The 12249-nt window shown below is 45.5% G+C and overlaps 1 protein-coding gene across 1 annotated transcript in view; it reads right to left on the reverse strand.

Annotated features, from left to right (window-relative positions):
* Positions 1-6058: 6058 nt before the first annotated feature.
* Positions 6059-12249, reverse strand: part of GRHL2 (grainyhead like transcription factor 2) — a 213684-nt gene continuing 207493 nt past the window's right edge. Inside the window, exon 16 of the mRNA XM_075353034.1 lies at positions 6059-10312. Within this exon, the coding sequence (XP_075209149.1) occupies positions 10195-10312 (118 nt within the window). The 3' untranslated portion in view covers positions 6059-10194. The remainder of the gene's footprint in view (positions 10313-12249) is intronic.

Genomic DNA, 12249 nt, shown 5'->3' on the forward strand with positions numbered 1-12249 from the left:
GGAATCCTCTTCCTGTACATGTCACTTTACTACCCACCTCCTGCGTTTATAGCTGCGTTTTTAGTCATAGAAACGCACTAAAACGCAGCTATATTTGCAATTTGCTGTTTTCATTGCGTTTTTGAACATCTCATTGAACTCAATGGGTGGAAAACGCAGTGAAAAACGCAAAAATAATTGGCATGCTGCGTTTTTGTGGGCACCACAAAAACACAGCTAAAAAGAACGCTGTGTGCAGACAGCAAAAATGAAAACTCAGACTTTGCTGGGGAAGCAATGTCATGCAGTTTTCTGAGCAAAAACACACCAGAAAATCATGCAAAAACGCCGCGAAAAAACGCACTGTGTGAACTTACCCTTATACTGCTGAAGACCAACTCTGATGAGGCTCTGTACACAATCATCCATTGTCTGTTGTATAAAGCAAACATGCTGACCATGCTAATATAAATAGGAAGTGTATTCCTCCAATATGGTCACAAAAAAAGGTTTTAAAAATAAAGCTGAAACTACTTAAAAATAATAAAAAAAAATATATATTTTTTCTATATACATGGCGCCTCTGAGATACTCTCCGTCTTGCATAGAAATCTAATCTTTTTATGCAATTGGGCATGGCCAGCAATTTTTCTCTGAGAAAATCTTCTTGATGACCACGCCCAGTTGGATAAAAAGACTGGATTGATATACAAGAAAGAGGGGGCCATATCTCAGGAATGGAGTGACGCAAGGAACTGTAGCGCTTCTGAGCCACTCAGGGCACTACTAGGAACTGTATCCTCACCAGGATGCTGGGCCTACCCTCAGGGACCTGGAACACCAGTGCCAGCAACACCTAGACAACCCGAAATCCTAGTTACCACTCCACACTAGGGGTTATTGGCTAGTCGGACACAAGGGGATGGCGGAGCTAGACCGGAGGACTAGACAACCTGGTTGGAGGGGACAACAAGCAGTCAGTAGTAGTCAGTAGTAGTAAGCGAAAGTGGAAGGCCGTGCCTATCGTGGGTTGTGTAACGGTGACCCGGGGCACAGGAGAGTAGTTGCCAGTGCAGGTACACCCGAGTACCGCTGGGACCAAAGCACCGACGGGGCACAGGGCCCTAGGTCAGGCGACAGTTTCAGATGGCCTGGCAAGAACCTGCACAGTGAGGGGACCTTCACAGACCTCACTGACCCACAGATCCAGGGACACCAGCAGTAAAGCAAGGATCAGGGTTCGTGACACAGACCAGCCCCTACAGGGTCCACACTGCCCGCCGTATGGACAAGGCGACTGCCACAAAAAGGGACAGTTGGGCCCTAAACTGCTCCATGCTACTGGTACCCAAAACACACTGAGGGTGCCGGGGACAGAGCAACCGAGTCATCAATTTGCACTGGAAATACAGGGACCTGAACCAGCCGTCCAAGGGTCAAGAGTGAGTAGAGACTGTTCACTACAACCCACGATGTGGCCTTCCTTATTACTCTATCATACATCTCCCAGGCTCAGCCCTACCTGCGGAGGGCCTATCACAGCTGCCATTACCACCAGCCCTGGGGATAATCAACTCAGCAGTTTGTGGGTCAAATTGGAAATCACTAGGAATAAAGAAACATGAAAAACTAGCTGTAGTACTTGGCTTTGCCCTGGATAGTAACTAAGTCTCTCTCGCTCTGTTTCTCTCCCCCTTCCCCCCCCCCCAGCTCCCCATCTCCCTATCTCCCTCACTCTCTCCCACTTTCCCTCTTTCCCACTCTCCCTCGCGCCATGAAAATCATTAACTGACACATTAGCTTCTTATAGTAAGAAAGTTCTTTGTTGCCTATAGCAACCAGTCAGAGCCTGTAGCTCCCAGCTCCATTGACTTCAGTGTAAGCAGTTTTTTTGCCAAATAACTGTAAATCATGGGGTTAAATTTTTCCCTCAAAACATTGTCTATGACGTTGCCTGAGCCACATGAGGCGGCTGTGCAAAATTTCGTGATTGTAAATGCGACGGTGCGGACTCCTTTAGCGGACATACACACACACACACACACACACACACACACACAGCCTTATATATTAAATTTCCATATATTCCATATGAGAGTTAAGGATGGGGGAGGGGTGTATCTGACTGTATAGAATGAAATTACTTATTAAAAGAAGAATAGAAGTATTTTGTAGCCAAGTGTCCACTTCTGTCAATGGCTTTCCTCCGATCACTCGGGCGCCGCACTCTCACCATGAATACGTCTGGTTGTTCCAGTAATTGAACTGATAAATTCTCGTACAGGAATCTGTGCAAAGTGTTTATTGCGGCCATACATAATGCAGCAGTCGTGGATGTGAAATCCCCGAGCGGGAGGCAGGAGAGATGGATAATATGTATTTCGTAAAAGTGAGATCCTTCAATGCACGTGCATACAGGAACGAGCTAATGACTAATCTTTCTAAGTTTACAATCTCTGTGCCCTGCATGAGTGCAGATCCTCACCGACTGTCATACTTTAAGATTGAGGGGTTTTTTGTTTTTTTTCCCGCGCTGTTTATTTCCATAGCAACAGGTTAATTCAACAAATCCAGTAAGGTAGCAAGTTATTTTTGGCTCCGTAATTGTCTGATGCCATGTGAATACTTATGTTATCAATTCCCTCCCCCCCTAAAAAAAGGGCAGATCGGCGCCATATAGCTCCTAGCTATGAGTAAGGACCGTAAGAGGTCGAAAAGTCACACAAGTGATCCTGTTTTGCTATTGACATGCTATTTGGATGTTTTATGAAGTGGATTAAATTAAGAGTATAGATGTGATATGGAAAGGGTAATTTATATTGGGCCTCATCTTGCACTTTTTTGTTGCCCATGTTGGGATGGTTTAACTTCTAATGGTTGTGATCAGGGCAAGATTCCAGCCTAGACTAAGGGGTACTTTGCACGTTGCGACATCGCTGCTGTGATATCGTCGGGGTCAAATTGAAAGTGACGCATATCCGGCGCCGGTAACGACGTTGCAACGTGTAAAGCCTAGATGTACCGGTAAACGATCGCAAAAGCATCGTAAATCGGTGATCTGTGTAGTGTTGGTCATTTCCATAATGTCACTGCAGCGACAGGTAAGATGTTGTTCCTCGTTCCTGCGGCACCACACATCGCTGTGTATGAAGCCGCAGGAGCGAGGAACTTCTCCTTACCTGCCTCCAACGGCTATGCGGAAGAAGGAGGTGGGCGGGATGTTCACGTCCCGCTCATCTCCGCCCCATCACTTCTATTGGCCGCCTGCCGTGTGACGTCGCTGTGACGCCGCACGACCCGCCCCCTTAGGAAGGAGGCGGGTCGCCGGCCAGAGCGACGTCGCAAGGCAGGTAAGTGCGTGTGAAGCTGCCGTAGCGATAATGTTCGCTACGGCAGCTATCACAAGATATCGCATGTGCGGGAACTACATCGTACCTGCAGTCGACCCGACATTATGAAAATGAACGACGCTATACAGATCACCATTTTCAACGCTTTTGCGATCGTTTATCGTCGCACCTAGGATTTACACGTTGCGATGTGCGTCACTAACGACATGACCCCGACGATATTTCGGAAGCGATGTCGCAACGTGTAAAGCCCCCCTAAGACTAAACAACGAGCAGGAACTAAAGTAGATCTGCAATCAACAATATTCTGTGACCTTTTGATCCCAGATCCCCCTTGAGATCACATACTGGGAAAGCTGTGGGGTGATATTTGTTGTGTCTGGCCTTCACTATCCAGTGCGACTTCAGAACCAGCAAGGGCCTAGGCATGTAACGGCGCGCGGGGGAAGGATCCGTAGAGTGATGTTGGGGAGTGCAGGGATCAGTCTCAGGTGAGTGTTAATAGGTGACCTCTCTCCCTAGCACGATGGCCTTCAATTGTATTGTTACTCTGATGCTTCGCCATTCATCAAGAGTCCCCTTATACCTGGTGTGACAACTGCAGTCACATCATGACAGAGCTACAATGACTCTGATGACTTAGGGGTACTTTGCACGCTGCAACATCGCTAGCCGATGGTAGCGATACCGAGCGCGGTAGTTCCCGCACATGCGATATCTTGTGATAGCTGCCGTAGCGAACATTATCGCTACGGCAGCTTCACACGCACTTACCTGCCTTGCGACGTCGCTCTGGCCGGCGACCCGCCTCCTTCCTAAGGGGGCGGGTCGTGCGGCGTCACAGCGACGTCGCAAGGCAGGTAAGTGCGTGTGAAGCTGCCGTAGCGATAATGTTCGCTACGGCAGCTATCACAAGATATCGCATGTGCGGGAACTACCGCGCTCGGTATCGCTACCATCGGCTAGCGATGTTGCAGCGTGCAAAGTACCCCTAAGTCATCAGAGTCATTGTAGCTCTGTCATGATGTGACTGCAGTTGTCACACCAGGTATAAGGGGACTCTTGATGAATGGCGAAGCATCAGAGTAACAATACAATTGAAGGCCATCGTGCTAGGGAGAGAGGTCACCTATTAACACTCACCTGAGACTGATCCCTGCACTCCCCAACATCACTCTACGGATCCTTCCCCCGCGCGCCGTTACATGCCTAGGCCCTTGCTGGTTCTGAAGTCGCACTGGATAGTGAAGGCCAGACACAACAAATATCACCCCACAGCTTTTCCAGCAGGAAGTTCTCAGCTGCAACAGAAGCAACAACACAGCCTCTCAAGAGACTGGCTCCTTCAAAGTGGACAGCATAGGTATGAGCTGTAGCCGGCATAGGGAGGAGCGGATATTTATAGCAGAAGGTTACAACTACCTGTTAGATCACTGCAGGTTAGAAATGAACTTTAATCCCTTCAGTATCAGATGGAATTAAATATGCTCCACCTAAGGGGTACTTTACACGCTGCGACATTGCTAGCATTGGCTAGCGATGCCGAGCGCGATAGCACCCGCCCCCGTCACACATGCGATATGTGGCGATTGCTGCCGTAGCGAACATTATCGCTACGGCAGCGTCACACGCACATACCTGCTCGGCGACGTCGCGGTGACTGACGAACAATGCCTCCTTCAAGGGGGAGGTGCGTTCAGCGTCACAGCGACGTCACCGCGACGTCAGTAATCGGCCGGCCAATAGAAGCGGAGGGGCGGAGATGAGCGGGACATAACATCCTGCCACCCTTCTCCCTTCCGCATTGCCGTCGGGACGCAGGTAAGGTGATGTTTGTCGCTCCTGCGGGTTTACACACAGCGATGTGTGGAGCTGCAGGAACGACAAACAACATCGTACCTGCAGTCGACCCGACATTATGAAAATGAACGACGCTATACAGATCACCATTTTCAACGCTTTTGCGATCGTTTATCGTCGCACCTAGGATTTACACGTTGCGATGTGCGTCACTAACGACATGACCCCGACGATATTTCGTAAGCGATGTCGCAACGTGTAAAGCCCCCCTAAGACTAAACAACGAGCAGGAACTAAAGTAGATCTGAAATCAACAATATTCTGTGACCTTTTGATCCCAGATCCCCCTTGAGATCACATACTCATGACAAGCCCCCTTAATTATTGCAGGACGTAACCGGGACAGGGACCATTCCCTCCACTACACAGTTCATCCAACCCAGGACTCCCCAGACTGACTGTACCGACTGCATACACATACGGACCGGAAGGATATGACTGACCATATTTTATACTACACTGGTATGCTCTCCGATCTCAATAAGACTTTCTGAATGTTTATGCACAGTTTAGTGACTTGAACTACCAGAAGACATTTTTTGATCCCCTGAAGGCCGTACCAGACAGTTGTGGGTATAACCATTCTTAACTTTTGCTTTTCGGTTTTGTATTTTTACACTGTTTTTTCATTTGGCGTGTTGATGCTGCTTTGCACTTCTTTGGCTACTATTGTGCACTTGTGCAAGAGGATATTTTCGATTGTTTAGGTTCTGTTTCCAATCGCTGCTAATTGAGTGATACAGCATTATCCTAAATATTGGTGACAACTATGCTACATGAATAACCAGTAATCATCAGCGGGTAATTCGTTTTCACTCCTGAATATTGTATATTCTGGTGAACGTAAATGAAATAAAGCACGACTTAACTCGTAGAAGGAGAAAGCTTTATTTTAACGGAAAATGGAAGCCTTTGAGTGCTGCTTCATTTGTGATAGAGCAAAAGTTGTCCTTTTAAATAAGTTATGTTGCTTTAAAGCCACGGAGTGTATCCTACAAAGTCATACTGATAAAATAGCTCCAAAAGCGTTACTTATACGTCCGGCCACAGGCATATTTTCTATAGAATGTGATTTTGGATTGACCTTCACACCAAGATGACTTCCCCAATACAAATAATACAGAAACAGCATCCAATACATTTACAATTTCATCATTCGGTTTCGGAAGCGCAGGTGTAAAAAGAAATTCAAAATGTAATATATAATATAGGTTTTAAGAAAAAAAAATAAAAGCACATTTTTCCAGTTTTTCACATTCACCACAATGATACAAATACAATAGTTTCAGTCATGTACTACAAATCTATGTACAAACTCACCACAATGTTCATTAAAACGTAAGAATGATTGGAGATGAAAAGATGGAAGGTATTCACAGAAATAATATATCTATACTGCGAATACAGGAGATTCACTATATATTCAGCCATAAAGATGTATATACCCCCCTCCCCTTTAATAGAGGGCTCTGAATGATGAATAATGATTGATTCAATTGATTGAACTGGTGGAGGAAGGTTGAACTAAATGGACCTAGGTTTTTTTCAACCTATTTTTCAACCTTCAACCTAAGTAACTATGTAAGGCCTGAAACACACGTCCGCAAAAAAGATGTGTGTGTCTTGCGGTCTGTTTTTCGGGTCCGTGTTCCGTTTTGGATGTCAGTTTCTCCGGTACGTGTAACATCAGTGTGATGGTGTTTGCTTGCCGTGCGTGCGTGTTGAATGTCCGTGTATGTGTGAGATACGTACGTGTCATGTCCGTGTGCAGTCCATGTGTCTTGAGCCGTTTCACCATTTTTACAAAAAAAACGGAAAACACACGTCCGTGTCACGTACGTGCATATACGGACCCATTGACTTTAGCGGGTCCGTGTCTGAGTGATGCCGGTGAAACAAGGCCATTTAAACCGTGTTAAAAACACACACATACAAACCACACGGACACACGTTCCATGTGGCTTTACGTGTGTGTGCCTGTTACCATAGGGTAACATTGGTGCACGTGTGTTCGTGCCGCCGGTACATGTCAAAAAGTCCCAAACACGTACCGGCGGCACGGATGTGTGTTGCAGGCCTAACTATGCAATTGTTAGAAACCTCCTCATCAATACACTGATTACAGGGTGTTTATAGTATATTTAGATCCTCGGTGACCAGCTGGAATTTCTGGAGGAAGCAGCAGCTAATGCTCAAAATCCCTACAGTGCCTCCGCAGGGCAAATGGGTATTACACGGTTCCAACTGAAGTCAATGCACGTCTTCTGATATGTTAGGTGTTCTGGAGTGAGAACATGATCACAACTCTTTCAAAAGCTAAAAAAGCAAAAAAAAGAAAAAGAAAACTTTTTTTAATAGTGTATTTAAAAATTGTGTTTTGAAATCCGCGACCACTTGGGCTCCTGTTTAGGCGAGTCCTTGTAGTTGCATTCAGTATCAATATTACAGAAAGTCCTATTTACTGTAAAAGGAGCTGCTACCTCACAGACTTATTTTAGTTTTTTCCACTGTAGGAGCAGAGTGCACAAGTCTTAAAAGGGAACCTGTCACCAGATTTTTGAGGTATAAACCAAAACTAGCACCTTCAGCAGCACCTGTGCTGCATTCTATAAAGGTGCATGTTGTCCCCTGACTTGCCTTGTAGAACCCACAAATACCTTTTGAAAATCTCCCACTCTGTATGGAAATTTTTGGGTCCGGTCCGATGGGCGTCCTTGGTTGCAGCTCTTGTCCCTCCTCTCCGCGCTGATCACGGTCCTCTTTTGAGGATTGATGTGATTGACACCTCCTGCGTCATTCACATACCTGGGCTAAATCTCACACCTGCGCAGAGACTTCACCGATTTGCGCACATGCAACTATGTATTTGGGTCTGCCCACAGTAGGGCAGAGCGGAGTGCGTCTGCACGAGCCGGCAATGTTTCTGTGTAGGTGCACAAGTTTGCACGGCGACGTGGATGAGGGCAGTTCCGAATACATAGTTGTGCATGCGCGAACCAGCAAGATCTCTGCGCAGGCGCAAGATTTAGCCCAGGTATATGGATGATGCAGGAGGCGTCATCCACGTCATTCATCACAAGGGGATGGTGGTCAACGTAGAGAGGAGGGAAAAGAGCCGCAGCCAAGGACGCCCATCGGAAGAGACCGTCTAGATTTACATACATAGCGGTGACAGTTTCCCTTTAACGTAGCATAAGAAAAATGAATGTAAAACTTAAGGGGGCTTTACACGCAATGACATCTCTAACGAGGTGTAGTTGGGGTCACGGAATTCGTGACGCACATCCGACCTCATTAGCGACATCGTTGCATGTGACACATACGAGCGACCGCTAACGATCAACAATACCAAATTGTTGATTGTTGACATGTCATTCAAATCCCAAATATCGTTGGTGCTGGACGCAGGTTGTTCGTCGTTCCTGAGGCAGCTCACATCACTACGTGTGACACCCCAGGAACGACGAACAACACCGTACCTGTGTCTTCTGGCAACGAGGTGGGCGCGAGTTTCATTCGGCTGCTCTCCGCCCCTCTGCTTCTATTGGACGCCTGCCATGTGACATCGCTGTGACGCCGCACAAACCGCCCCCTTAGAAAAGAGGCAGTTCGCCGGCCACAGAGACATCATTAGGCAGGTAAGTTCGTGTAACGGGTACTAGCGATATTGTGCGGCATGGGCAGCGATTTGCCTGTGACGCACAAACGACGGGGGTGGGTGCTTTCACGAGCGATGTCGCTGCGTGTAAAGCAGCCTTAGGCGGGAAAACACCAGGTCAAAAAAGAGGGAAGATTTTGTGTTGTCAGCATGTGGAAATTGAAGTTTGGGGTGAATACAGGGCCTCATATATTGAAACGAACACAAAAACAGACTTTATCACCCATAACAACTAGTCAGCAGTTTAAGGGTATGTTCACACTAGATAACTCAGACGAGCGCTATATGATGTTTTATCGGATAGCACTCACTCCAGGATTATACTATGGGGCAGTGCTGACCACCAGTGCTTATTTTCTCATGCCGATTCGGCATGAAAAAAAGAAAAATCGACATTCAATATCGGACGGTGCGCACTCATTCAAGTCTATGGGTGTGTGCAAAACTTTGGACTGCACTCGGATGTCATCTGAGTGCAGTCCGATATACGCTGACAGACAATAGAGAAGATAAAGACATTAAGTTCTCCATCCTCAGTACTCCATCCTCTCCTCGCTTGTGGTCAGATTCTCCCATGTAAGACAATCAGATGACACTCGGCTCAAACTTAGCTTATTTGCTTCTCCCTGGAAATGGGAAAGGGGGATTAGTTTTGTTTTTTTTATTATTAACGACTCTGTAGCCGGGGAACAGAGTTTTTTGACACCAGAAAACCCCTTTAAGACATGAAAGTTACGTAGCAAATAAAAACAGGCTTACAATTTCTTGATTTTTAAGAAGACGGTCATCGCCATTGTGGCAGTAAACAAAGAAAACAATAAAAATGAAAATATAATATTGCACTTTACAAAATAATTTTTACATTGTGTTAAAAAAAAATCATTTTTTTAGATTACTTACAAAATACTTTTGTACATTCAGTTTAAAACCAGTTGATGGCTAGCACAAAAATGCACAGGACCATGTCACTCGGCCCACATGCCTTCACTAATGTCCTGTAGACTGTGGAGATACTGCGCAAGGGAGGACTTCGGAAGTCATTAAAATCATCTATTATCCCCATCTTCTTCGAACCAGTGGAATATGGAGTCTTCTTCTCTGATACGGTGATGCACTTCAAGACGATGGTTTCATCCAAAGCGACTCCATCTTGTATCAGAATATGAATATAAATACGGTTTGTCTCTTCTTTTTCCCCATATGGACCATGTACTGAATCCTGCATTCGCTGTCTTAGGCACTAATTACAATTTCTAAATGTCTCTGATGGGTTAGGGATCGCAGGAGAACAGGTTTCTTCTCCGTTTATGGATATTCCTGCCCATCAGGCATCAGCTTGGCTGGGAGTTATATCTCCGTCAGTGTGATCTTGAAGCCTTGTTCCACCATGCTTTCCACATTCAGTATGAAGGTGTCCTCGTTGGAGTAGTGCTCGATTATGTTGTCATCCATATTCACCAAAATGCTGAGAAAAGAACAGACCAGAAAAACATTTATTGACAGGGGCCTAAGCAAATGAGCCTAAAAAAAATGGGCTCAACTTCTCACTCTTATCTGCTGCCCACCAGTCACTATATATTAAAATAAGGTCCTATATAAGAGGGTCCCACAAAATATATGCGCTACTGAAACAGGCTCTTCAGATATAGAGATACATGGATCACAAAAATCCTTTCTGCACCCACAAAATGTGTACAAATGCGTAAAACATGGAATTATGGAAGATGCATAGATGATCTCAAAGACCTTACCTACTGACTGTAGGAATCACAGACATTATGGAAGACCTGCTTGGCATCTTAGATGACACCAGTGGTTTGGACTTGTAGGGCAGAGACCAGCTAAGTTATTGTCTATTAGTTACTGCCTGTCTCTTCGGCAAGGAATGCAGTGCTTACAGGTTCTCTCTAACAGAGCTTGTATGTGCTGTTCTGAAGCTAGTTGGATCGCTGAAGCTCAGGGCTAGCAATCTGACCAGGTTTCTTGCCAGTACACCCCTCTGGGTCCAATGCTGCAGATGTAAAGCTTCAGAAAATGCACAGTTTGGGTCTTCAGCTCAACCGTGCCACAGGTCCGAACTGTAAATCAAGCAGGAGCGTACTGCCCTTCCACTCCTTCATTTGCAACCAGAAAGCCATGGGGCAGGGAAGCGGTGTGCTCCTGCAGAAGAACATGAGAAAACCCCTCCAAACTCTATCATGTTTTACATGTGTTAAAATGAAAGGAGTATCTCTCTATGCAAATTATGGCGGAGTTCACACGTTCAGTAATCACCTGTATCAAATGGATCCAGTAAATAAAAAGAACTGCTTCGGTTTCAAACTGATGAAAAAGCATTTACAACAAATCAATTCACATTTAACAACGGATCCATCTGCAATCAGATAGTTTAGCTGAATAACAAAGTACAAACACAGTTGTTTTTCCAGCTAATAAAATACTGATTGTTGCGGGATCCATTTGGCAAATTATTTAAAGGGAATCTGTCACCAGGTTTTTGCTCCCACATCTGAGAGCAGCATGATGTAGATACAGAGACCCCGATTCCGGCGATGTGTCACTTACTGAGCTGTTCACTGTCATTTTGATAAAAGCCATGTTTTCTCTGCTGCAGAGATAGCAGTTATACAGAGGTCATGAATATGCTGGACTACCTGCAGCACACCAAGTAGTCCTCTAATAATAATCTGCTGCTGATTAAACAGTGATTTTATCAAAACTACACTAAAGCATCCCAGTAAGTGACACATCGCTGGAATCAGGGTCTGTGTCTCTACATTATGCTGCTCTCAGATTAGGTAGCAAAAACCTAATTTTCCCTAAATTCCCTTAAAACCAATGTGCAAGGATCTGTTTTAAATTGCATCAGTTTTTTTTATTCTTTTTGGTTGCACTCACAGGAGCGTATATTCTCTCATGTGAGAGATTCAGATGGATTATGCAAATTACACTAGGCTTAAACTCTGATCCGAGTGTGATCCGAGTGTCATTTACTGTGGCAATCGTATTGCTTGTGCAGAGCAGACTGAGAACTTAATTTCTCCATCTTCTCCCAGGACTGTGTTGGTGTAAATAGTACTGCATTCGGATGACACCAGAGTGCAGTCTGATATTTTACCCGCACACATAAACTTGAACAGGTGAGCGCCGGTCCAATATACACTGCCAATCGCAGCATGTAGAAAAAAAAGCGCCGGTCGGCACTGCACCATAGTATCACATTGATCCGAGGGCTATGCAATAAAACATCAGAAAGCACTCAGTGGGTCAGGAGCAACATTCAGCTCTGAGAGGGTCACGATGCACATCCATCTCCCGCCCCTCACAGTAATGATACTTCAAGCCCCCATTACTAGTATAATGAAAACCAAAGCTTTTCCACAGAAATCACACTGAGGCATT

The sequence above is a fragment of the Anomaloglossus baeobatrachus genome, chromosome 6 (assembly GCF_048569485.1).
Source record: "Anomaloglossus baeobatrachus isolate aAnoBae1 chromosome 6, aAnoBae1.hap1, whole genome shotgun sequence".
Lineage (NCBI taxonomy): Eukaryota > Metazoa > Chordata > Amphibia > Anura > Aromobatidae > Anomaloglossus > Anomaloglossus baeobatrachus.